A 23,685-nucleotide genomic window follows, 5' to 3' on the forward strand; every position below is an offset into this window, starting at 1 on the left:
CATTCGTCTCTACGTCTTTGGACGTTGCTACCAACACCAAATAGTTGCTTCAAATATGGTATATATTGGTTAGCGCTGTCTCGTCACCTGTTGAGCTCAATTGTTGTGGATTTAAAATTCATTCTAAACATGTTATTTATAATTACTCATTTCCAAATTATAACGAAAATATCTCTTTCTTTCTTGTATAGACCCTTTCACACTGTGAGCTAATTACTGACGAAGGCATACGGCAGCTGGCCGCAGGCGGTTGCGCTGCCGAAAGTTTATCCGTCCTCGAGTTGGATAACTGTCCACTAATCACCGATGCAACCCTCGAACATCTAATATCCTGTCACAACCTACAGAGGATAGAGCTTTACGACTGCCAACTAATATCTAGAAACGCTATACGTCGTCTTAGGGTAAGTGCAACCATGGCTCATTTTATCTGGCGCTTTCTCGCCTAAAAAGGCCAATTTGTAACATTTCAGAATCACCTACCAAATATCAAGGTACATGCCTATTTTGCCCCAGTGACACCGCCACCGACTTCAAACGGACCACGACCCAGGTATTGTCGATGTTGTGAGATTCTCTGAGATCAGGCCATTGGCTTGGCCAGGAAGGTTCTCTGTAGGAGTAAAGATGACTGATATTTATACTTATAATCTTAAATAAGACAAATTGGCATCACGGGGGCAACTTGTGCGAACGATAACAACTAATTTCCACAGTGTAACTGAAAAAAATCCTCCTTTACTCAGAGTGTGAACGGAGTAAAACTGAATGATAATAATCTATACTAATCATCAATCATGTTGTATGGCCGTAAAATTCGAGTATGACAAACAGTGTAAATACAACTGGCGAGGGAATTCGATATCTGCCCTGTTTTCTTTCATGCAAAATAAACACAACAACACACACAAACATTCACAGCAGATGATGATAACACGAATTTCAACCAGTGCAAAAGAACCAGGCTAACATTTATCGAGATTATATTTTTGAAACACAGCTAACAGATTCGAACCGCATTCGTTTCCTAAACACTTCTGCAGGATTCGAACCATTCAAAGCAAAATAAATTGAAAACCAGTATAATATAAACAAACATGTGTTCAATTAGAAATGAAAGGAAAACACGTAGAGCAAATGAAAGAACTGGAATTTTGCATTATTTGTTAGCAAGTAGAAGCCACCAGTCAGGACGACATAAATAAGCTTAATTACACATTCATACGACGATTACTTTAGAAGTAGCAACAGTATGTTGAAGGTGAAAAAATATGAATAAGGCAAAACATCAAACAGTTTAATTGAAATTAAATAAAGAACAATATCATAAGAAAATTGATAACGCAAATAACAAGAAAAAAAATCACGAGAAAAAACAATAAGCTCTAGTTGTAATGACCTTAGTAGTAAAGTAGTACACGATTATTAGAACTAGAACAAGCGGACACATGAACCATGAATGTGAATAAAGGAAAATGATGGTCTGTTTTCGTCGGAACGAAGGGACGATTTTGCGGAGCAAATTAAATTATTATTCAGATCTATTGAAAAAAAAATGAGAATGATATGTGATACAGATGAAAAGAATCAGAAAAAAAACACAAGAATCCGGTTTGGATGTTAGAATGTTCTTGAGCGAGGCACTACTTGCGGATAGTGGGAAAATAATGAATGCATAATTCATCATGTTGCTTTTAACATAAAAGAGTAGCTCAAAGATGTATGCTTTCCATGGATGGTTGGAGAAAGTTAGCTGAGCAGAATGTATAACCCGAAACAAACCGATTTGGTCAAAGCAAGGAGCTAATTTGATTGTGATCTATACATAAACATTCAAACTATATTTACGAAGCTAAATCATAAGCTGACATATTAGAAAAAAACAATGAAAAACAAGGTTTTACATATAAATATGAAAAGCAGAGAATGAATATTTTCTGATAACTGTAGCGAGAGCTAGTTGTTATTATATTTGTGTCCGAAATGACCATGAATTTGTAGTACATTATTGCTATTAGCTGGAAATATCAATTTTAATTTTGAAAGCGTTAATGTTCAGCAGTGGAATAAGATAAAAAATTACAACTGTGCGTGGCGTTTTGTAATTCTAAAACTTTTCAAGAAACTTAAATTCAAGATTGCATGAGACAGGATATTCAAGACTATTATTGGTAACTATCGCCTCAGATTTAAAATCCAGGAGAATGGTGTTCCTCAAGGATTGGTTGACACTTTTGGATTGTTCGTCACTTTACTTATATTTGGGAAGATTGTCGGAAGTGAGAATTACGATAGCATTTTGTCCGCCTGTTCAAACTGTTCTTAGGACAGGTAGAAAATCTCAGTCAGATTTTTTTTTATTTCACATTTGTAACATGGATGAGGGATTTTTGAAGGTAATTCATTTTTAATTTCCAAATCATCCCGAATATCCTTGTATTATTTTCTGTCTAGGTGGAACTTCTTCACCGTAAAGAATGTAATCTGAAAGCTACACTTGACTACATCACCCAACCCGCACGCAACACAACACAACACTACGGAATAAGCTGCAATGACTATCGTGTTCAAACCCGCTTTATTCAAAGACTTTTCTGCATCTTCAAGTGCGACAGGGCAAACGTAGTCAGCTATGTGTGAAGCGATCACTACTACTAATGCGCTGCCTTGCGAAAAATGATGTTTGAAGTTCAAAGTTTTCTGCTGAACGAAGCCGATAGAAACGATAGAAAACACACACACCATTGTTGATTGAACAGGTCACTTGTTCATGTGTGCCCTCTGGAGAATTGAACTCGTGACCATTAGCGTGAAAGGTACGGGTGTTACCACTAGGCCAGATCGCCTCCATCCCACATTATATCTGATCTGTATGCAATCCCTTCTACGAAAATATCTCACTTAATGTCCCTTTTTTATTTATGTAGATCCTCATCACCTTCCATCACTTCAGAATTATAGCCAGTAAAATATTTCAATCGGATGTCAACTCCATTGTATACTTTCACCTTTATTCTGTATTTTGTAGGATTCAAGAGATTAAATCGGCAAAACGCTCGAAATAGGGAAAGACGGATTTCGCGCCAACTCGTCTATGGGATTGACATGACCCTTTCAGAGCTAATGAAACTTTCTGGGAGTGAAAACCATACCTAATTGAGCAACTTGGCATACATATGAAAATTTATCTATCTCAAAATGGTCATCTCAGATTTGGATGAAATGGTAGATGAATATATACCCTACAATTCTTCCATGCATCGCATCTTGTGCATATTAAAGGCAAAAAACTTTTCCTAACAAAAAAATTTTCTCGAAAATTTTCAATTTTTTTTTTGTGTACAGTTATAGAAGAAATCAATAAAAGGTAGAAGTGGATAAATGGTGCTAAAGTACAGTTTTCATCTTGATCAAATTCAATATGTTTCAATTCAGAGAGCAACGACAGCTCTCAAACAATAGCCATCTGCCAAAAATCTGTTGATCGGTTGGTAAGGTATCAAATAGTTGTTGTAGATTTGAAGATTCACAAGATCCATCAAATGGTCTGGAGTTCGATAATGCAGAAGGTACGTAAATGAGTAGATGTCAAAACTGATACCATTGTACTTATGAGAATGATGCCAATGCTGATGCACTTGCCATTACTACCGCACCTATCATTAATTGATTTTACTTTCTAACAGTAGCCGTACAATTCAATATAGACGGATTTCACGCCAACTCAACCAGATGTTAGCACTACCCTTGGGGTTATTAATATCAGCACTGCATTTGTAATCCAATGTAATGTCACACTTTTCTTTTGACGTAGAACTACGTCTTTCATTAAGGGTGCAAAACCAGGAAACGTTTTTATGGAATAAAATTAACGTTAATAACTATTTTTGCCGCGAACGGATTTTGACGGTTTACATACCAAACGAATCGGAAATTCCCAAAGATTTGTTTGATATGCTATACATTACAATCCCATAGTCTGTATATGGTTTAAATTGATGAAAATTGGAAGCATTCCCATTTCCTCATACATTTGTTCTGTCCATTTGTGTGCTTTCCCGAACAGAGCTGTCAATAACGAGCAACATATCGACGAGCAACGAAGTGGAAATCGTAAGATGTAAAGTCTCCGTGAACGAAGTAAAAGAAGTAGAACGAAGGGGAATATTTGCCTAGAGAATAAACAGTGGATCTCGCAGAGTCAAACTTTCATTATTCGTGAGTAGTGATCCCCGATTTTTGAAATTAATCGTTCATCAGCTAATCGAATACTTTTCAGCAGTTTGTTATTCGATACGATTAATCGTCCCAAATAATCGATTAATCGATTAATCGTCACACTGAGAGAAATAATTAGTTATACTAATTCTTCTCATTTGCTAGAAAGCCATCTGGAATCAAAAAAGTGTTTATTCCGCTTGAAAATCAATTATTATCTTTCACGCTCCCCTAAACTCGTAAACGAAGCTCAATTCGCATTGACGGCATTAAGCTTCGTTTACAAATTTAGGGGAACGTCGAAGACAATGATTGATTTTCAGGATAAAACTGCAGCGGCTGTGTGTTTTTTTTTTCGCTGGGTTTGGATCGATTCATCGACGTAAATTATTCGTTCGCTACGATTATTGGTTGTGCAGTATTCGTTCGATTAATAATCGATTTCTGTAGGAAGTATTCGATTAATCGATTAATCGAACGATTATCGGGGATTACTATTCGTGAGGAAATCGACTGAACAACATCGTTGCTGGGCGAGCTGGACGGCGAGGGATCGGATGCATTTCTCAAAGCAATGGGGGTAGAGGAGTAATATGATGGATAAAGTAAAGTTTTCCAAGAGCCTTTTTGAAGGTTAGCGACGAATGAACTGAAGAAGTTTAAGGTCTGAAGCAAGGAAGGAAGGCAAACTTTCAGTATCGTTCTGTATTCATAGCAATGAATATCGCTTGTTCTTCTTTGTTTTGTGTCATCACATGTCTTCGTTTCGGATTGAGCTGTGGACGCGTTGCAATGTGTTGCAATCATTGCATCAAACTGACGAAATTGCATTAAGGTTCTGAGCTACACAATTGTGTGGGGAATCATCAAGCTAGGCTATCGTCAGCTCACCAAGAAAATAAATGTTCTGGAATTTTGTCAGTGATTTGGTTTCGCATGACGGTAGGAAAACTCTCTCCACAAATGATGATAGCTAAGCTAATCTAGACACGCAATATTAACAGAAAGGGCTTCTGTTGAGAAGAGCGCAAAACGGAGATAAGTATTGTATATTTAGTTGCTTCAAGGCATCGATATATGGATATGGTGTGCGTACGTGCGTGCTTCATAACCCGTACGTAAAAATAGTGCATCTTCGCTACGCTGAAACCCCATTTGTATTTGCTCCCGTGTAACGATGCAACAATCGCCTAATTTTTTTTATGCTATGATTGACGAATGTTTGGTGTTGCAAATCATGCAGTCGTAATGATAAATATGAACAAGGAGGGAAGATAGCGGGAGCTCTGCTGAGGCATATATTCAGCCTTTTTCCAAGCAGTTAACAAAGTTTGTTTTCTGTCATCAATGCATTGAACTGACGCTGGTGTTGGCGAAGCAGGTGTTGTGCACCAACAATTTTTTTGGGGAATACCAAGATATTCAATAAGTTATATTAAGTTATTAATTTATTTGAGCATGCGTGCCAGTCGCAAAACTGCTTTCAACTAGTATTGTATTTGCGCTAATCTTGATCATAATGGAGCAGTGCTACTCTTTTCGAGGTTATGGAGATTAACAGATAGAGTTTATTTCGTTTATTTAGTCACCAAGAAAGTAAATGTCGTTCTAGAATTTTGTATGTGATTTGGTTTCGCTTGCCAGTAGCAAAACTTTCTCCACTAAGGATGTCAGCTGCGCTTGTCTCGAGCATGTATTGTTCTGCGAGCAACAAGAATGAATCATCAAACAATTATCGTAAAATGATTCTACAATAAAAAAAAACATATCAGCGAAAAACACCACAGCGTAGTTCTACGTCAACAATGCGGTCGTGTCTTGAACACAACCTCCTATATTTTTTTTTCTGATGATTACACAGAAACAAAATAATGCTATTTCTTTTCCGTCACTTGACATTTGCTGTCGGTCACGACTGGTAATTTTCAAAAAACTGCAGAGCCATTTTATTCATCCTTTAGGTTTACAGTATCTATACAATCCATTTCTTATTATCATATCTACAGTGACTCTTAACAGATACCTAAATCTACAACAACTATTCGACACCTGACCGACCGATCAAGAGATTTATTGGCAGAGAGCTGTCGTTGATCTCTGAATTGAAACATATTGTATTTGATTACAACAACAAGCTGAAAACTGTATTTTAGCATCCAAGGGTCACCATAAAGTTATACAAGAAAAATAGAAAATTTTCGAGAGAAAATCTAGAAAAAGTTTTTGTTGGAAAAACTCTTTTGCCTTAAATATGCACAAGTTGCGGTGTATGGAAGAGTTGTAGGGTACATATTTATCTACCATTCAATCAAAATCTGAGATGACCATTTTGAGAAAATCGACTTTTAGTTTTTGAAATCGATTTTTTTCAGTGTAGGATTTCAAAAAATATTTTTTCAGTGTTTTTTTTTCTGAAAATTCAATTATTTTCCTAAACCTCTCCCATAGATCACTTTTTTGTAGGACTTACCATTTTCGAGTAAAAATTTTCTATAGAAAAATGATCAAAAATATTTAGCCCCTTCCATATGTTAGTCTAAATAAATTTTCGGAAAACTGAGTATGCCAAGTTGCTTAACAAGGTGAGGTCTTCACGCCCTGAAAGTATCATTAAGTTCTGAGAGGGTCATGTCAACATCTGATCGATTTGGCGCGAAATTGTGAAAGCGAAATTATAACTTGAAATCCGGCGGAATGCAGAATAGTGGTGTTTATCTCCAAAAAATCCCAAATCCTTCACATTAGTAGCTTAGGAAAAAGATTAGTAGATTACCAAACCTTATCCTTTATCAAACCATAATAGTAGAAGGTAAATCTTTGAAAATCCTAGGGTTTTACCTTGTTCGAACACTCATCTCTAAGTACACAATGGGCTATGTGAAGTGTACTTCCGATATACGCCTACAAGATACCGATTCAAATTACATCTTGAAATCGCCAATGAGTCTGACTTTAACCAACGGATGAAGAAAACCAACCTTAAAGACGTTTCTTTTTGGCTGCATGGAGCATGGATGGATATCTCCGAAACAGAGATTCACCGATCTTGGAAAAATATAGGCTGGATAGTTGGAAATGCTGCACGAAGACGACGTTCCTCTGCGTATAGTGTTCAAATCCCAGATGAACATCGACACAGTTGATACAACAGAATACCCCGAGGAAGAATTTTGCGTTGATGAATACCCAGACGCGAAAATTATCGCTCTGGTACTGAATAAGGACGACAAAATCTGCGACGGCATAGAGGAAGAAGGAGATGACGAACAGTTCTTGTATAAACAAGGAGACGAAGATTCGATTTTGGTGGACATCGTACTTCCAGGTCCAGCATTGACCCGAACCCACCAATTCGTTTAAGAACTGACCCGAGCATCGGATGAGGACAAACACTTCGAGATGGCTGATATGTTGCACCTCAGAAAGATTCGTAATGTTGCGCTGCAGATGTGCTTGGATGAATGAATTTGTGATGAAACATTTCCGAATACAATGTTGTTTATCATGCATTGAGATATAGTTGGCATTATTTGAAAATGCAAATAACAATTACTTGAATAAAGAATAAATAAGAAAGAGAAAATTTATTTTTCAATAATTATTTCTTAACTGCCGTAATCTCGCATACTGACGCAAGCGCCAAAGTTGACGTTTTTCGTTTTTCGTTATAGATCGATAAAGAATACCAAATACTTTCAATAAACTGCGAAATTTTGCAGAAATGTGGAAAAATGACCCCGTAAAAGCTTGAAAACGAAGTGGCGTAAGCGCCATTTCCACTGTGAGGTGGCGCAAGCGCCAATTTTCACTATGATGAAATCAAGCTGATTGTGATGCGATGAGATTTTTTATCTGATTTGATGGCATAGAATAAACGAGCTGGGACAGTAAATTTCACCCAACAACATATTCCGCGATGGACGTTCAGCATAATGAGAGTCACATGTCTTCTTTCTTGTAAGAAACCACATTTTTGAAAAGGTTAAGCCAAATGTTTTAAAAAAAACAGGCCATCTCCACGCAGTACTACATTTATAATAATCATCTTCTATTAGAACTGCAAACCACGCATTTAGAATCTCTATAAATCTAGTTATATATTAAAATTCATAAAATCAAAGTCAGCTTAAAGGAATAATTGTTCCTAGATTGAGATGTATTTCTGTTATCATATTGCACATTACAATATTTATTGTAATCGAATAATTAATCGTCATCAATGTTATTGTTGATCGTGAGGTCTTTCCAAAAGTGTCGTTTATTCTCAGGCATCAAGGGACAAAGCTTCTTGACGATATTTTCTTTCCTCGACTGCGCAATTCCTCTTTCGGAAGAATTGAATCTTAGTATTGATTGGAGGGTGAATGACGGTTTCTTCACTTCTTTCAGCTGCGTTTTGGTGAACAGTTGCACTCTCTTAAATTCTCCATCAAAACGCGTCTTGTAGCAAAACTCAAAGCATCCTCGCGTGAACTGTATCTGTTTTACATCGGATAATTTGGGACGCTGCTTCATGTGTTTTAACGTGGATGGCTTTAATTATATTTTGCTTTGGAAAAAATCGGTGTAGTTCATTATTGTTACGATCGGCTTATCAACTACATTAGCATGTTCGACGCACCAAACAAAGTCGGAAAATGTGTAGAGCTCTCCTTTCTGATGTTTCTTCATACTTCGCTCAACAGCGGCATGAAACGCGTCAGCAGACATGAAAGTGTGCCCGGATTCTAAGTATTTGAACAAGATTTCTTCAGTGTTCACGAGTGAAGAATTGACTAACAGAATCATGTGAATAATAAGGTTCCAATTCTTGTTCTGGCTAGAACAATTGTCTAGCCAGTATAGAACCGTGTTCGTGAACCATTCAAAATCAGATGTTTTGAGAAAACACTCATCAAATTTGATGACTTTCGTCCGCTTATGGTTTCGTTCCATAACATGGACTGCTCCATTCTTTCCTCCTGCTAGTGGTGCAAATGTTTCATTCATGGCAACAATTCTCCTGGCAAAAATGACATCCTTTAATCGGTCCATCCTAGGCAACTGGATTACCTATTCTAGATTGAAGGAGAGATATAGGTATTAATTAACTGAAAAAATATCAAAAAATTCAAACCTTCTGCATATCCACGGAAACTTCGAGACCTTCAGCAAGTTGTTTATCTTTTTCATATTCATGTTGCGATGTGATAGCTGCGTCACGGTGTTCTAACCAAGCAATGCATTCAGCACATTTCTCATCATTCACTTCTGGTGCAGCTGAGACGAATTCGAAACTACAGTTACTTTCAGCCCGCTCAAGATGATTTTCATTTTCATCACTTTTGTCGTTGGCCATTGAAACTTGGTTGCGAAACTCAATCCCTTCATGGTTCTGCTTTCGATGACCAGTCGTTTTCATATGAATCTCTGCCACACGACACTTTTCACAGAGTTCATGACCAAGTTTGGTGAAGTGCATTTTCATATCCGATAGTATCCTATTGTAATAAGAATAACTGCATCCTTCTAGAGACTCATCTTCACGTCGGACCATGAATTATTCATGCAATTTCTTACACGTTAGATCCGACGGTAAGTAACGGACATTCGGCGCGTGCTCTCTTCTGTAGTGTGAAATGGTTGGATTGTAGGACAGTATATCTTGATGTACAGCTTGTGCAAGAGGGTTCAATAGAACCTTCCTTGAATTGTAATTATTCACAGGCAGCACCTTGTTGGTTGATTCATGTGTTCTATATATTAAATTGCTAGAATAAATTACACATTATGGAATATTGACAATTTTAGTTACAAATAATAAATGTATTCTGTAACTTACTTGCTGTTCGATTGATATTCTAATGTGTTTAGAAAGAATGTTAAGCATACTGGATAGACAGAATCACTTTCGTCGGTCAGTCTATAAGCATACGTATACGTCCGCTTGAAACCAGAACCACGTTCAACTCGTCTACGTTTTATATCCTGAGGAGAGCTGTGTTCCAGTATGAACGAACTTTTCTTATCCAAAGATATGTTCCAATAAAATTCATTCATTTCAAATCTTCTACTTTTTGAAATGTGTGAAGAGCACTTCAAATCACAGAAACAGTCAACAGCTATTACGCCCCGTGATAGTCTTCTACGCTCTACATACTGTTGATGAGCTTCCTGGCGCTTGCAAAGTGGCTTTTTTCGGATCTCAACAGGTGCTTCACGGACCGCCGCTTCTTCAGATTCACTATCACTAGTGCTATCGTACTCACGAAATAGCTCCATATCTTTTCACTCACTTGTATTTAGGTGGAACTTGGAAAACGCGAAAGAAAATTGACTGGTTATGTGCAAAAATAGTTGGAGACAGATTCTCGCATGCTTTGATGGATCTACGCCAATCGGTTGTGGAAATAGCGATTTTAAATTTGCTGTTTCCACAACAAACTGGCGTTGGTAATATTACTCAAATAAAACTGATTTTTTTCAAGAATCAAGCCGACGGCAATGTTTTTTCATACACATACATACATACAATTTTAAGAAAAGTCTCGTACTGAAAATTCTTCCCTCGGGCGCTTGCGTCACCTTGCAAAATTACGGCAGTTAAGGACAAAGTCGTTGGAAAGTACAAATGGCTGACTCTGAGGTTTTTACCATGCCATTTAGCATTTTTTTTAAGCACACATCTCAACAAATTCAAACGTTCCATCCCTGAAATTACTACTCATAACTTGCTGCAGTGCAGCATGCATGGATTAGCAATTTGAGGTACGAGACGTTTGTATTTGTTGAGATGGTACCTCGATAAATGCGGGGTGGTAGGATGAAAAACCGCAGTGGCAGCACTTTGTGTTTTCCATCGACCTTAACCTTAAGGAAGTAACATTCCGATGATACCAAGGGGAAAAACCAATGATACCAAGGGTAGACCACTTGACTGCAAGGGCCTCGTCGGGACTGTATCAGCTTGTCATTTAACATTGCCATTTTCGAACTTATATCAGGTAATAAATAAAGCTCGTTGTTTTTTTTGTTTGCTAAACTGATTATAATGCTGAGGAAAAAAATATCTTCTAAATAACTCGTCTTGTTCCTCTGTTGCGGATAGAGGATACATATTCATACAAGAAACAATTTTTTCATGGTTTCCATCTGATGTATCAAAAGAGAAAAAATTACAGATTTTGAACAATGAAAAAACTCAATTCAAATGCAATTACTACACACAATCACAGTCCTATGTCAAAATCCCGTCCGTGTCCCTAGACTCAGATCCATCAAGTTTTTTATTTATATATTTTCATTGGAAAACCCTTCCAATATCACAAAGTTTGGCGTACAAAATGAAGAACGGGATTTTTGAAGATTTATGAAATTTCTTCACGTTGTCAAATCGTAATTATTTTATAAAAGCAACATAAAAATGGAATCTACATGAAAAACAACATATAACGTTTTATCCTAGGATAAAACCCACATATATTAGATATTGCAAATTATTTTTTTTCCGCAAATAAAAAAAAAGTACTGATTTTTTTTTCAGTGTATATTTTTTTTCGTTTAAATAATAATACTCTATAACTCTTTCTAAGACACTATTTCGGTACGACTCATAGTTCTTGAGATATAAATTATCAAAGATTTCTCTTTCTGAAATCGATACGCCCTATTGAAAAATTACACTTAGGTCAAAATACTCCCAATTGCTGTGGAAAGTTCATATTTCCTCCAACCCAAACGGAATACAAACTTTCATTCGAATCAAAGATACATACCATCTGCATTTTTAGGACGATTTCATTTGGAATTGCTCATTAACAGCCATCAATAACTATTCTAATGTCGTATTAGGGACAGTGATATTTTTCTTTGACGTCGTCTACGCTATCCTCAAGTGGAGGTTGTGCGGTGGCTTCCGTGGTCGAATGGTTTGCATCACACATATCATACCTTGGGTTTCGGGTTCAATACCCGTTTGGACCGGGGGGTTGCCCGAGGAGAATTTTTTTCTTCAGATTTACACTGGCAAACGCTTATTCTCAAATTCTGTGTGATTAGACACATGAATCTAACTAAACGTCCACAGAAACCCACCAATAACCCACATTGAAACTATTACACTTAAAATTGAACAATGCCATTCAACTCTTTATTAGATGCTTATCGTGTAAGTGTTGTCTCTCTCTCTAAAGTTAACCAGTGATGGCTAGGCAATAATTTATGTTTAAGATTTATAGATATACATTATGTATACAGAAAAAATAAAATCAAACAATAGGATGATGCTACAGGTGTTGCAATCGAACGTCACAGCACAATTCTTACGAGTCCAAAATTATTCTCACTTCCCACACGACCAGATGACTCTTCGTTCAAGCAGAATTCGGATTACATGTATATTTTACAAATGTCTTCCTTCCCTCCGCCACAGAGCCATTATTCTAACTTGTTATAAACCAGAAAAGCTGTATCAATCATAGAATCTACAATCGTATAAAAAAATCCTAGACACCGATGCTTGCCGAATACATATTCGTAAAGCCGTTCAGAATGCATGCAGTATAATTAGGACCCGCTTCTAGAGTTTTGCAAGTTATGTTTTTCAAAATGAGCTGAGCAATGTTTACGTGTTCAAAAATGTTCGTATCGAATCCCTTAGTCGAGACTCGATTGCGTCCGCCGCAACTCAGCTATTCTTCGGGAGCGTCTCAGCGGAGGGCTTTCATCGTCACTACCGTCGTCAACATCGTTGATGCGACGTGTTTTCGTGGTAAAATAGACGTTCTTCGTGTTCTCGGCGCACTGGTATGTTTGCAGGTTCACGTGGAAGTCCCACTGAAAACAGAAATCGATGCTACACTTCGCTCTGGTGATGAAATATGTACACAGTTGCTTACCGAACAAGTTAACACTTCGGGTCTTTGTGGATGCCACGCCACATCTCGAACCGTGTCCCTGTGACTTTCGATGGCTTGTACAATTTTACCAGTCAGAGTATCATAAACTGAAAAAAAGATTTGTTGGGAGAAGTGTTTTTTTTTGGTGGCTAACGAGTTTCGACTCACTTATCAATCTTCCTGTACCGCATCCTGTGTAGATATATCGCTGGCCAGTAGTTGCTGCCGGAGAGAATTTCGCTCGAATCAAACTTTTCTGCACCCGATGGCCCCGGTATGTCATCACACTTGTGTCGCCTTCCAGTGATTTCGTTGGATTATAAACTGCAAACATTCAATGAAATGGGTAATAATTGGCATGGACCCGATTAAGTCACACTTACATTTTTTTGGAACTTCATCCCATCGATAGTCCCAGTTCCCGTGACTGAGATGAAGCCTTGCCTTTTCTTCAGCATTCGAAGGCGAGAATACACGCAAATCCCACAATTTAATACTTTGGTCCTTAGAATTTGATATTATATAGCGTCCGTCGTTTCTCGAATCGATATAGGTAATTCCATCGTAATGTCCCACCAACACACCAGCGGGTGCGGGGTTTACTTCATTTAGACAGCGACGATCCCAAATCTAGGCGAAAATTCAAGTTAGGAGTGTAAATTGCTTCGAGCTTTTTCTCCCACCTTTATAACACCATTATCTGTGCCGCTGAAGAAAATATTCGACGTTTCATCTAGGAAACCAACAGCATTGACGTCATGCTTTTCCTCTGCAACGAGAACCATCAACACCCTTCGATCTCCGACTAAATCGTACGCATAAAGGCAGCCATCGTTTGCACCCGCAAGTATCTGCTTTCCGCAGTTTGAATATGCAACAGTGAATACTCCAAACTTCTGATTATCCGGCCGAAGGAACAGACAGTGTATTTTATCCGTGACTGTATTGCGCATGCGGGAAATAAATACTGCAAAGAAAGACACAGATCAGTTCGTCCCATTGAGCAGTTGAGAGCACAACCCGACACCTACACGCATCTGCCCAGGTGGAATACACAAAATATTCTCCATCGGGACTGAAATCGATATCCAGAATTGACCAGGACACATTTTTCGCCTCGATCTGTCTTGTCATCCGATACCGACTGGTCGTTGCGTCGAATATTCGAATTCGACTGTCCTGGCTGGCACTAAAGAATTGTGAACCATCTCGCGAGAATCGACCACAAAACACCTTCGAATTGCAGTTACTAATCGTGCGCTCGGTACGGTTCGGCACGAACACGTTGCCGATTTTGCATTTCTCGTTCTGAACAAAAGCCCCACCTTTAGGGCCAAATCCACTCTGGCGGCTGGCAAGCATGCTGGGCAGAGAAAACTTCTCCATCGGACTGCCACGACCCGCTCCATAACCGGAAGCTTGCTTTATGCTCTGATAGATGGCGCTTTTCTGCGGGTGTGGAAACAAGACGTTAGCTGTAAATTCTATCGGGCTGCTCACATGTTTTACAATCACTCATTGACGTAGGAACACGTCTAACAGGACTATATTGGGGGTAAAATAAATATCTAAATGAATGAATATCTAAACATGTAGGGGAAAGTGAAAGATATCGAATGCTTATAACTCTTAGCATTTCTCAGTAGACCGCAAAGATGTTTGCGTTAATTGATAGTAAATATTTCTACGCATCTATCACAATGAATAACTATTATTATTTCTTGAGACAAACAATTGAATAATTGTGAAATATCAAGCATTGTCCAAACGCATTATGTGTCTCGTTTTGGTTGGCGCAAATTGTGCTCCTCAAATGATTCCGATCAAAAGGAGCAACCAGAGTAACAGCGGAATATAATTTGAATGCAAGCGAAACATTTTTCATCGTAAGCAGTACCGTCGAGTGAAGCTTTCGCACCCAGGACGGAAGAATTAATTTGTACAACCTAATCGATCCAGCACACAGTGCTGATACTTACCTGTTATTGCAGTTAGTTTGTCTACAAGAGTGCATTGGCGAAATAAAGACACAAACTTCGACATCGCGAGAACAACTGAACTTTGAGGAATTTCCGTTGTGTACTTTGGAAAACCCCTTTACTCTGAAATCAACAAAAACTATGAACGACTGAACAAAGCGCTATTTGGAGCTCATCTGATCCGTATTCAGAGTAATCTGAAGAACAACCCACAACCCACGATGCTGTTTATACAGTTTTTTCAGCCGCGTTCGATAAAATCAATCATGACATCGCTGTCGCAAAACTCCAACGCCTTGGGTTTCATTGTTTTCTTTTGAATCGGTTACACTCATATTTCGAGTCATGCAGAAATTTGTCCTTCATTTGTATGGCAGCACCCCCCACCTTAGAGAGGGGAGTGGATCGTCTAACCACCATAGAATTATTTATTGCACCCTAAAAGCTCCACATGCCAAATTAGGTTTTGTTTGCTTGATTAATTCTCGAGTAATGCAGAAATTTGTGTTTCAATTGTATGGCAGTCCCTCCCTATGGCGGGTTTACATTAGGGAGATCTATAGCTATAGATGGATTGATTTACGTGAATATAGGTGTAAACGGGTGAGAATAAATATGATACACTTATTCGAGGTATATATAACTTGAATAAAGTCAGCATATGTAAACGCTTGTGAATTTCTCACTGGTGAGAAATCACTAAAGTTGGATGCAGTTCTACTTCAGGTGAATAAATTCACCGAAAATATGAATATATTCATTATAGAAGTTCATGCTAGTGTAAACAGTTGATGCGATTTCTATAAATCTCATCATATTTCTTCACATGAATATATCACTAGTCTAAACCCACCCTTAGAGAGGGGGTGAAGTAACATTTATTGCACCCAAAAACCTCCAGATGCTTAATTTTGTTTGCATTTGCTTGATTAATTCTCGAGTAATGTAGAAATTTGTGTTTCATTTGTATGGTCCATAATTTTTTTTAAAATTAGTACGGATTATCAGAAATGCGACTGTACAGCTTTTCAGTTCTCATTTGCTCCGCTGACCATCTTGGAGGCGCAAAGCAACTGTAAATAAAGATCCCATTGATTTCGGCGATTCGGCTGCGTGTTTGTTTCTTCCTGACATCGGGTCTTTTTCGTGTGGGTAATACACGTCGATAATGCACTGTAGTTGTAGAATCGGTCTTTCATTCTCAAAACCAGTCCGGTTTATCGGTAAAAATTCTGCAATATACGGTGAGCGAGTGCACTAAAAACTGTTGAAGATGCTGGATATTTCGTTGATCACGTGGTCTCATTAATAGAGAACCCATCGGTAAAGTATGAAATTTTCACCATTAATACACCCCTCAGATAGACAATAATTAGGAATTTCATGAATTTCTATGTTTTCATGTTTCAATTACCCGGACAGTACAAACCAGCGATCTAAATGCTCGCCGATTTGAGAGAAATCATGATTGCCGAAAAATGGTTTTCGTTTTCAGTGACTTCTTGATGCCGATAATGGTTTTTCACTTCATTAGTACAACTGAAAACATTGCATGAAAACCTGCGGTAACATTGGGTTTCAACGTAAAGCGAACATTTTTTTATTTATTTACTATGACTCTACATCCCATTGATATTACATCTGACTCACTCCTTTTCGCTAATAAACCCGATCCATGGCTGTAGTTCTCCAACTCCCGGCTGCACCGAGTCCTGCTCCACCTGCTCCAACCACCTCACTCGCTGGACTCTTTTCCTTCTTGTTCCTGCCGGATTCGATCCGAACACTATCTTTGCAGGGCTGTTATCCGGCAATCTTGCAACATGCCCTGCCTATCGCACTCGTCCAGCCTTGGCGACTTTCTGGGTGCTGGGTTCGCCGTAGAGTTGCGCCAGTTCGTGGTTCATTCTCCTTCTCCATACTCCGTTTTCCTGTACACCACCGTATATTGTTCTGAGGACTCTGCGTTCGAAAACACCAAGCGCTTGTGAGTCATCTTCAAGCATCGTCCATACTTCGTGTCCATAGAGAACATCCGGTAGAATTAGGGATTTGTACATGATACACTTTGTACAAGGTCGGACCTCGAGAATTTGCGGAGCTCATAAGCACGACTTCCATTGACTATGCGTCTTCGAATTTCACGGCTGTTGTTGTTGTCAGTTGTTATCAAGCCAAGTAAAGGTAAACAAATTCCTTTACCACCTCGAGCTCGTCCTCCCTTCGATCACAACACTACTACCCAGAAGAACTCTGTTGCGATCAGTCCCTCCAGCTAACATGTATTTAGTCTTAGACCCGTTGATCCCAAGCCCAATCAGCCCTGTTTCGTGTTTCAGTAGGGTATGAAAGTCGGCTACCGTCGCATGTGTTCTTCCGATTATGTCCACGCCGTCGGCGAAGCAGATAAACTGACTAGACTTGTTGAAAATCGTGCCCCGCATGTTGAAGCCCGCTCTCCGCATAACACCTTCCAGCGTCACGTTGAAGAAGTTGAAGAAGTCAACGAACGATACTTGGAGGATCTGCGGCAGTATAAAAATCTGGTCCGTCGTCGAACAACCGGGCATGAATCCGGCCTGATAACTTCTCACAAATCTACTTACTATTGGCGATAGACGGCGAAAGAGGATCTGAGACAGAATTTTGTAGGCGCCATTCAGGATTGTGATGGCACGATAGTTACCACAATCCAGCTTGTCACCTTTTTTATAGATGGGGCAGATTACCCATTCCTTCCACTCCTCCGGTAGCTATTCTGTGTGCCAAATCCTGACTATCAACCGGTGCATACACTCTACAAGTTTTCCCGAGCCTTCTTTGCAGAGCTCCGCTTCGAGGCCATCTTTACCAGCTGCTTTGTGGTTCTTTAGCTGATTAATGGTCTCCTTAATGAACATGAGATGGGTTAATATTTGTAAAATTTAGACGCTGTTCAAATGCAGGTCGTTTAGACGCTGTCTAAACAGGCTAACGTTGGTAAAGTTAGCTTTGATTTTTCGCTCCATATTTTCAGTACTGAATGGGGGACGAAAAAGCATTTTCGTTTCAAACTTGAAAGATATAGATTTTCCCACATCTCTTTCTCTCTGAAAAAGAATTTTCGGTGAAAAGGATGAGACGAAACAACATTACACGACTAGATTGTTGTTTCGACACGACTAGATTGATTGACTGAATACTTATCTCGCAGACTTGCAAGGATTTCGATATCTGGTACAAAATAAAGGGCAAAAATGAAACGGGGTAATGGATGTAATCAGAGAAGAAAACCTGACTTAGTGTATACGAAGAAGTATCCACCTGCATGATAGAAAATTTTGAATTCACATCCGAAATTTAATTCGACAACCCACTCAAAATTCTAAATAGGTTCATAATCTCACATCAGACGAAGAACCGAATAAATCACAAAAAACGACATTCGTAAACATTCGCTAACTGGGCGAAAAGGAATGACCAGGGGTGACATTGCGCATTTCGAAACGAGTGATTTTTGTTCGATTCGACCACTTTGACTTAGCTTTGTTTACGAACCCAAAAATTTTACATTTCTCTACGAGACAAATTTTGCTCTAAATCTAGTACACTGAAAATATTAACTTGAAAAAGATACATAATACTAGAACCAATTCGATTAGGATTTGAATTTTCTCAAAACGAGTTACTCGTTTCGAAATGCGCAATGCCACCCCAGTTATCGACATTCGCGTTTCAACTGGGGACTTCAATGAATTGTTTGATTCGCGTTGATCATGAAATTAGGTAAACCAAAGAAAGTTTCACATTGAATGCGACAACAAGTATGGAATATGATTTGAGGAATTATTTTTCTGTAAATTAATCAATGTTTTTGTCATGCAAAAGTAATGTCAATTTCTTAACATTTCAAATTACATTCGAATGCCCCTCATAGCAAATCTTCCATTTGAATATAGCGTTTACGAAATTTTGCTTTTTAACTGGCCCAAGGACCAGGTAGCGTTCGCCCAGTTGAAAAGCATACCAGTTCAACCAGGACCGGTTAGCGAACGATTACTGTATTTGAGTGGAAGTCCACACTAACATCTAGACTTATATTCCGAATGCAATGCGGAGACAAAAACTGAATTCGCTCGAGTTTAATGCGATGTTCGGGCATCTCACATTATTCAACATACCTTCAATTTATCCAAATTAGGCCGTCTTTTGATCACTGGTAACGACATCGAATAAAAGTGCTCACTGTTAAGAACTTGAATCTCTCCACTGGAAAGAAAGAAAACGTTGAAGAAACGTGTATAACAAATGTTAACACAGAAATACACTGATTACCTGTTTATTAGTTGCCGCAAGATCGAGACAAGGTGATTCTCGCTCAACGCATCTTCCGCCTCCGCTTCCGCCGTTTCATCATATAGATCATCTTCTTCGATGTCGATATTGTCCTCGAATTCGATGTCACTCATATTCGCTACGCCACGACTCCGTAAAACGATATTTCCCATAAAACGGAATCCGGGTCTTCAGTGCGGCAAAGGACAGAAAAACGGGAAGAATACAGTTGCACTGAAAACGTTCTGCGGATCTCGTTAGATTGTTTTGGTTTCATCACCAAGTTTTTTATAGATATTCAAAAATCAGAAAACAATATGTATGCAATAGTTTCATTTAAAACAATTATCAATCAATTCCACAGTGGGCGAAATAGTTTGGGATGATATTATGTGAAATAATCAGTGTCAGTTCATCAAATTTGCGTGTGGAATTACGAAAAACACTATCCTCAATCTACAATAGAATCGCATGTGAAGTCAATCTGAAATATCGACATTAATTAAACTTCTCAAGATCATAAACCTTGACCATGCGGGAGATCTATTCCTGTGTCGCCTTAAGTGATGTTGGGGTTCATTTTAAAACAAGGATGAGCATAATTTAATAAATCTGATCCCTAGCTCTAGTTTCTGATTCATGCATCTTGCTATTGTACTTTTTTCCCTTAGCAGGAGAACATAGTTTCCGAAATCAGTTGATAGTATCGAACCTTCAGCCAGATTGTCATTTTACTCACACAATCGAGATATTGCACCCAGAACTTCTTGTTTTTCTACGCAACAAAATTGGTTGAACTATTCTCCAGAAACACGCGAATTGGGGCACAAATTCTTAGCTTGTTAGTGTTTACTTCACTGCGACTTGTATCACAGATTATTCTTATAACTGTTTTTCTTGAGTGAAATAACGGATTTTCACAAATTTTCGCTATTTTGTCCTAATACGAAGGAACAAATGAGAAAAAAAGAAAACAAGAATGACAAAATCAGGCTGACTTGACGGAATTGACAGCAGGGTCATTGAGAAAAGGTGATTTATATAACAATGATAGGGCTCTGTAGTTTAAAATCAAAGAATTTTATTTCACATTTAACACTATAAAAAAGTGTCGAAGAAATTTTTAGGATTAAACATAAAATTGTTTAGCGAGGATTTATTTTTAATTTTTTGATAATTATTTTTACGGTTGTTTTCATTAAAATGCTAAGGGGCTGTCCGCATACCACGTGGACAACTTTAGGGGGGGTAGGGGTTACGAAAATGTCCTTGTTTGCCCACGGTGAGGGGAGAGGAGGTGTAGATTACATCCACGTGGACACTAATAAATATTTTGAAAAACAAATATATATTATTCAACAATATATAAAAAAATATTCTGTGTTGCCAGAAATTTATACTTATTTCTGCTGTCTGATAGTACTGCGCTGTGGTAATTCCATATTTCTTCACATCGTTGAAATTCTTTGCTAAAAATTTGTATTTAGAAAGTATTGCACATGAGCTGAGAGCGATCGATTTATTTTAATTGATTTTAAAGAATCTTTTTATCGATCAGAATTGGTACGCTATTATCGGCAGGATCAGATGTCACCAAAGTATGTTGGAATGTTGTAATATTAAAAATATACGACATTGTTTTCGATGTTTCGATTCAGTTTCCGCTCTCAATGTAAAAACCGCTTCGTTTATTCAAGAACTCGCACAACAAATTCATTCAAAAATTCTGCATTATAAGCTTCTACTAAACAGCCAATCGATAAATTTCAACAAGCACTATTCGTAACTAAACGAATCAAAATCGTCAATCTAGAACAAGCGTTCAGAATTAGCCAAGGCGCCCTCTTCCAGAATAATGCCAAACCTCATGTTTCTTTGAAAGCCCGCCAAAATTTTTTAGAGTTTAACTAGGTATGATAGTCTATCCGCTATCATCAGATATTGCATTTTTTGTTTATCACTTGTTTAGACCCCCAATAAAAAATATTGAAGGTCAAAAATTTCAACTCTGTAGCCACATTAGTTGCGCGTTCGCTTAATAAGCGATCGGTCGTGAGTTCTAAACTCAGGGTCCTAAATTGACCATCTTTGTGTTATAACAGAATAACTACGTCCACGCAACAATTATCAGCGATGGAGATCGATCCACGGTCGAAATAAGATCGATTCATCCTTACAATTGCTCTGCTCTGCCAGAAACATCGGGCTGTTGTTCTATTAATAACACAACAATGGTCATATTAACTGTTTCCGCTGTTCGGTGGTCAAGCTGGACAATAGAAGAACAGATAAAATACTCTTACGCCTTAAAGGCTATTGTGTAATGTACGATATGCAATGATATAAACGGAATACTCTTACACCTAATATGGCAACTGTGTAGTGCGCTATTTATAGATTCGACAAAAACATAATAAATAAAATATAAAAAAATAAACAAATAGGATAAAAAAAATAATTTCGACTAATTGGACACAGTTTTTTGACGAGAAAACAAAGAAGTTCTGCGATGATGAATTGTTGCATGAAGAATGACGAAAGATTGTGAAAAAAACGGTGCACATAGAAAAAAAAAAGAAAATGTATGTCTTAGTATTTTCCTTTCGATTTATTCTTAAAAATCGGCATGATTATTCCAAAAATTCAATATTACCCAATATGATTATTCCAAACAATTCAATATTACTCAATATTTATTAAGTTGAACGAAGATCAATCATTGGTAGATGAATCGCGTGGGCTTATTATTGAAGCCCAGGCGAGGAAAGATTTTGCAATAGTAAACTGGTTTTAATGGGATGATGAATTTGCGGATCAGTTAAGTGAACGGAATTAATTATTAGGCACTGACTTACATCTATTAGTTTGATCGGCAATTTTGGAGTTGAACTCGCCACAACTGCATAGCACAACACAACATGTTTAAATCTTTATACATGTTATGATTTTCAATCACTGTATTCCAAGTACGAAGCACTTGATTTCATTGTCTGATTCTCTTGAAAACTCACAGTTCAGCCAGCTTGCGTCGGTTTATGAAAGAAAATGTCCGAGATTAGATTCACATGTGATGTTTTGCTATAACGTAAATATTATGTTTTATAACGTGATCACTTGGTAAATGACTTTGGAAGAGAACAAACAGCAATACAAATAGCTTCACGAGTTGTTGTTCCCCAAAGCTGTTCAAAGAATTGAGAAAAAATAGCCTCTATTAATTATGTTCACATGTTTATAATGTACAAAAATAGAATAGAGAATAGAAACTAACATAAACTTAAATTTAGGCGCAAATCAACTATTTTTACGATTATTTTTTCCAAGAAATGTAAAAATGTCCACGTGGACAACAGGGGGAGGGGTATAGAAAATGTCCATGCTTGTCCACGGAGGGGGAGGGGGGGTGTCTGAAATCGTACTTTTTCTGTCCACGTGGTATGTGGACAGCCCCTAAGGTTACTCGTACACTGTTTGAACGAAGCAAAATATTTGACACTTTTTGACAGATAAAATTTGATCAACGTGTACAAATCAAATATATTTGACACAAAACAGGACAAGCAGGTATACATTTATAGATTTTTTTCCGATCTGTTCGTCAAAAATGTCAGTACATGGTAACGTTACGTTAGATATTTCAGTCCACTTTTTTTTTTCATGTTTTATCTTTGACATTGCTTGACACTGTTGAATTGAAGTGTGACAAACAAAATAGTACTTGCGCCAAATTTAAACCAAACTATTTGTAAAAAAGTGAAATATTTGACCTCCGTACAAAGAGTGTACGGCCACCTTACGATGATTGGTCGCACCCTAAGAAATATGCGTATTTCCTGCGCTCACATATCGCTACAATCGCCCTTTTTTCGAAAAATATTGTAGCTTAACTAACTTTGTTCAAGATAGCAAACGGTTTTCACTTCCGTTACTCGATACAATGAACCGTATCTCTCGTTGCACAACATACCACAGGAATCGAGCTGCTGTTTGTTGAGTATTTTGCCGCAAGAGAACGCAAGTGATGGTTGCCAGACGATTTCCATAAACATCTTCACAATCGAACTCATCGAATGAAAAATAAAAAATGAGTTGTTAAATTATTATTTTCGTTTGTTCGATAAATCATATAACTTTATTCTAATTTACATAATGCATATAATAAAAACCACTTTTAATGTTTTTTATATTTATTGTAATGAGTTCTAAAAAACACGATATTACGTTAAGGGCCATTAAACATGTTCACAGAATAAAACGATCTTCAATATCTTTGACAGTGGACTATCATAAAGCATTCA

The 23,685-nt window shown here is 37.8% G+C and overlaps 2 protein-coding genes across 4 annotated transcripts in view; one reads left to right on the forward strand and one right to left on the reverse strand.

Moving 5' to 3' along the window:
- The window catches only part of LOC129780551 (F-box/LRR-repeat protein 20), a 32,284-nt gene extending 30,335 nt beyond the window's left edge, over positions 1-1,949 (forward strand). The window contains exons 9-10 of the mRNA XM_055788932.1: positions 192-404; positions 474-1,949. Of these exons, the coding sequence (XP_055644907.1) occupies positions 192-404; positions 474-581 (321 nt within the window). The 3' untranslated portion in view covers positions 582-1,949. The remainder of the gene's footprint in view (positions 1-191; positions 405-473) is intronic.
- A 10,369-nt stretch (positions 1,950-12,318) lies between these two features.
- Positions 12,319-20,379, reverse strand: LOC129780548 (DDB1- and CUL4-associated factor 11). Of its 3 annotated transcripts, none has more exons than XM_055788922.1 (9): positions 20,127-20,379; positions 19,388-19,576; positions 19,234-19,321; positions 14,126-14,543; positions 13,778-14,061; positions 13,478-13,724; positions 13,263-13,418; positions 13,095-13,201; positions 12,319-13,032 (listed from the first exon to the last, which is right to left on the reverse strand). In XM_055788922.1, the coding sequence occupies exons 2-9, from the start codon at positions 19,558-19,560 to the stop codon at positions 12,853-12,855; spliced, it is 1,653 nt and encodes a 550-aa protein (XP_055644897.1). In that variant the 5' UTR covers positions 19,561-19,576; positions 20,127-20,379; the 3' UTR covers positions 12,319-12,852. The 3 variants fall into 3 exon arrangements, with proteins under 3 accessions (XP_055644897.1, XP_055644898.1, XP_055644899.1); XM_055788923.1 differs by having other exon boundaries at positions 19,388-19,621; XM_055788924.1 differs by having other exon boundaries at positions 19,388-19,632.
- Between the last annotated feature and the right edge of the window lie 3,306 nt (positions 20,380-23,685).

The sequence above is a fragment of the Toxorhynchites rutilus genome, chromosome 3 (assembly GCF_029784135.1).
Source record: "Toxorhynchites rutilus septentrionalis strain SRP chromosome 3, ASM2978413v1, whole genome shotgun sequence".
Classification (NCBI taxonomy): domain Eukaryota; kingdom Metazoa; phylum Arthropoda; class Insecta; order Diptera; family Culicidae; genus Toxorhynchites; species Toxorhynchites rutilus.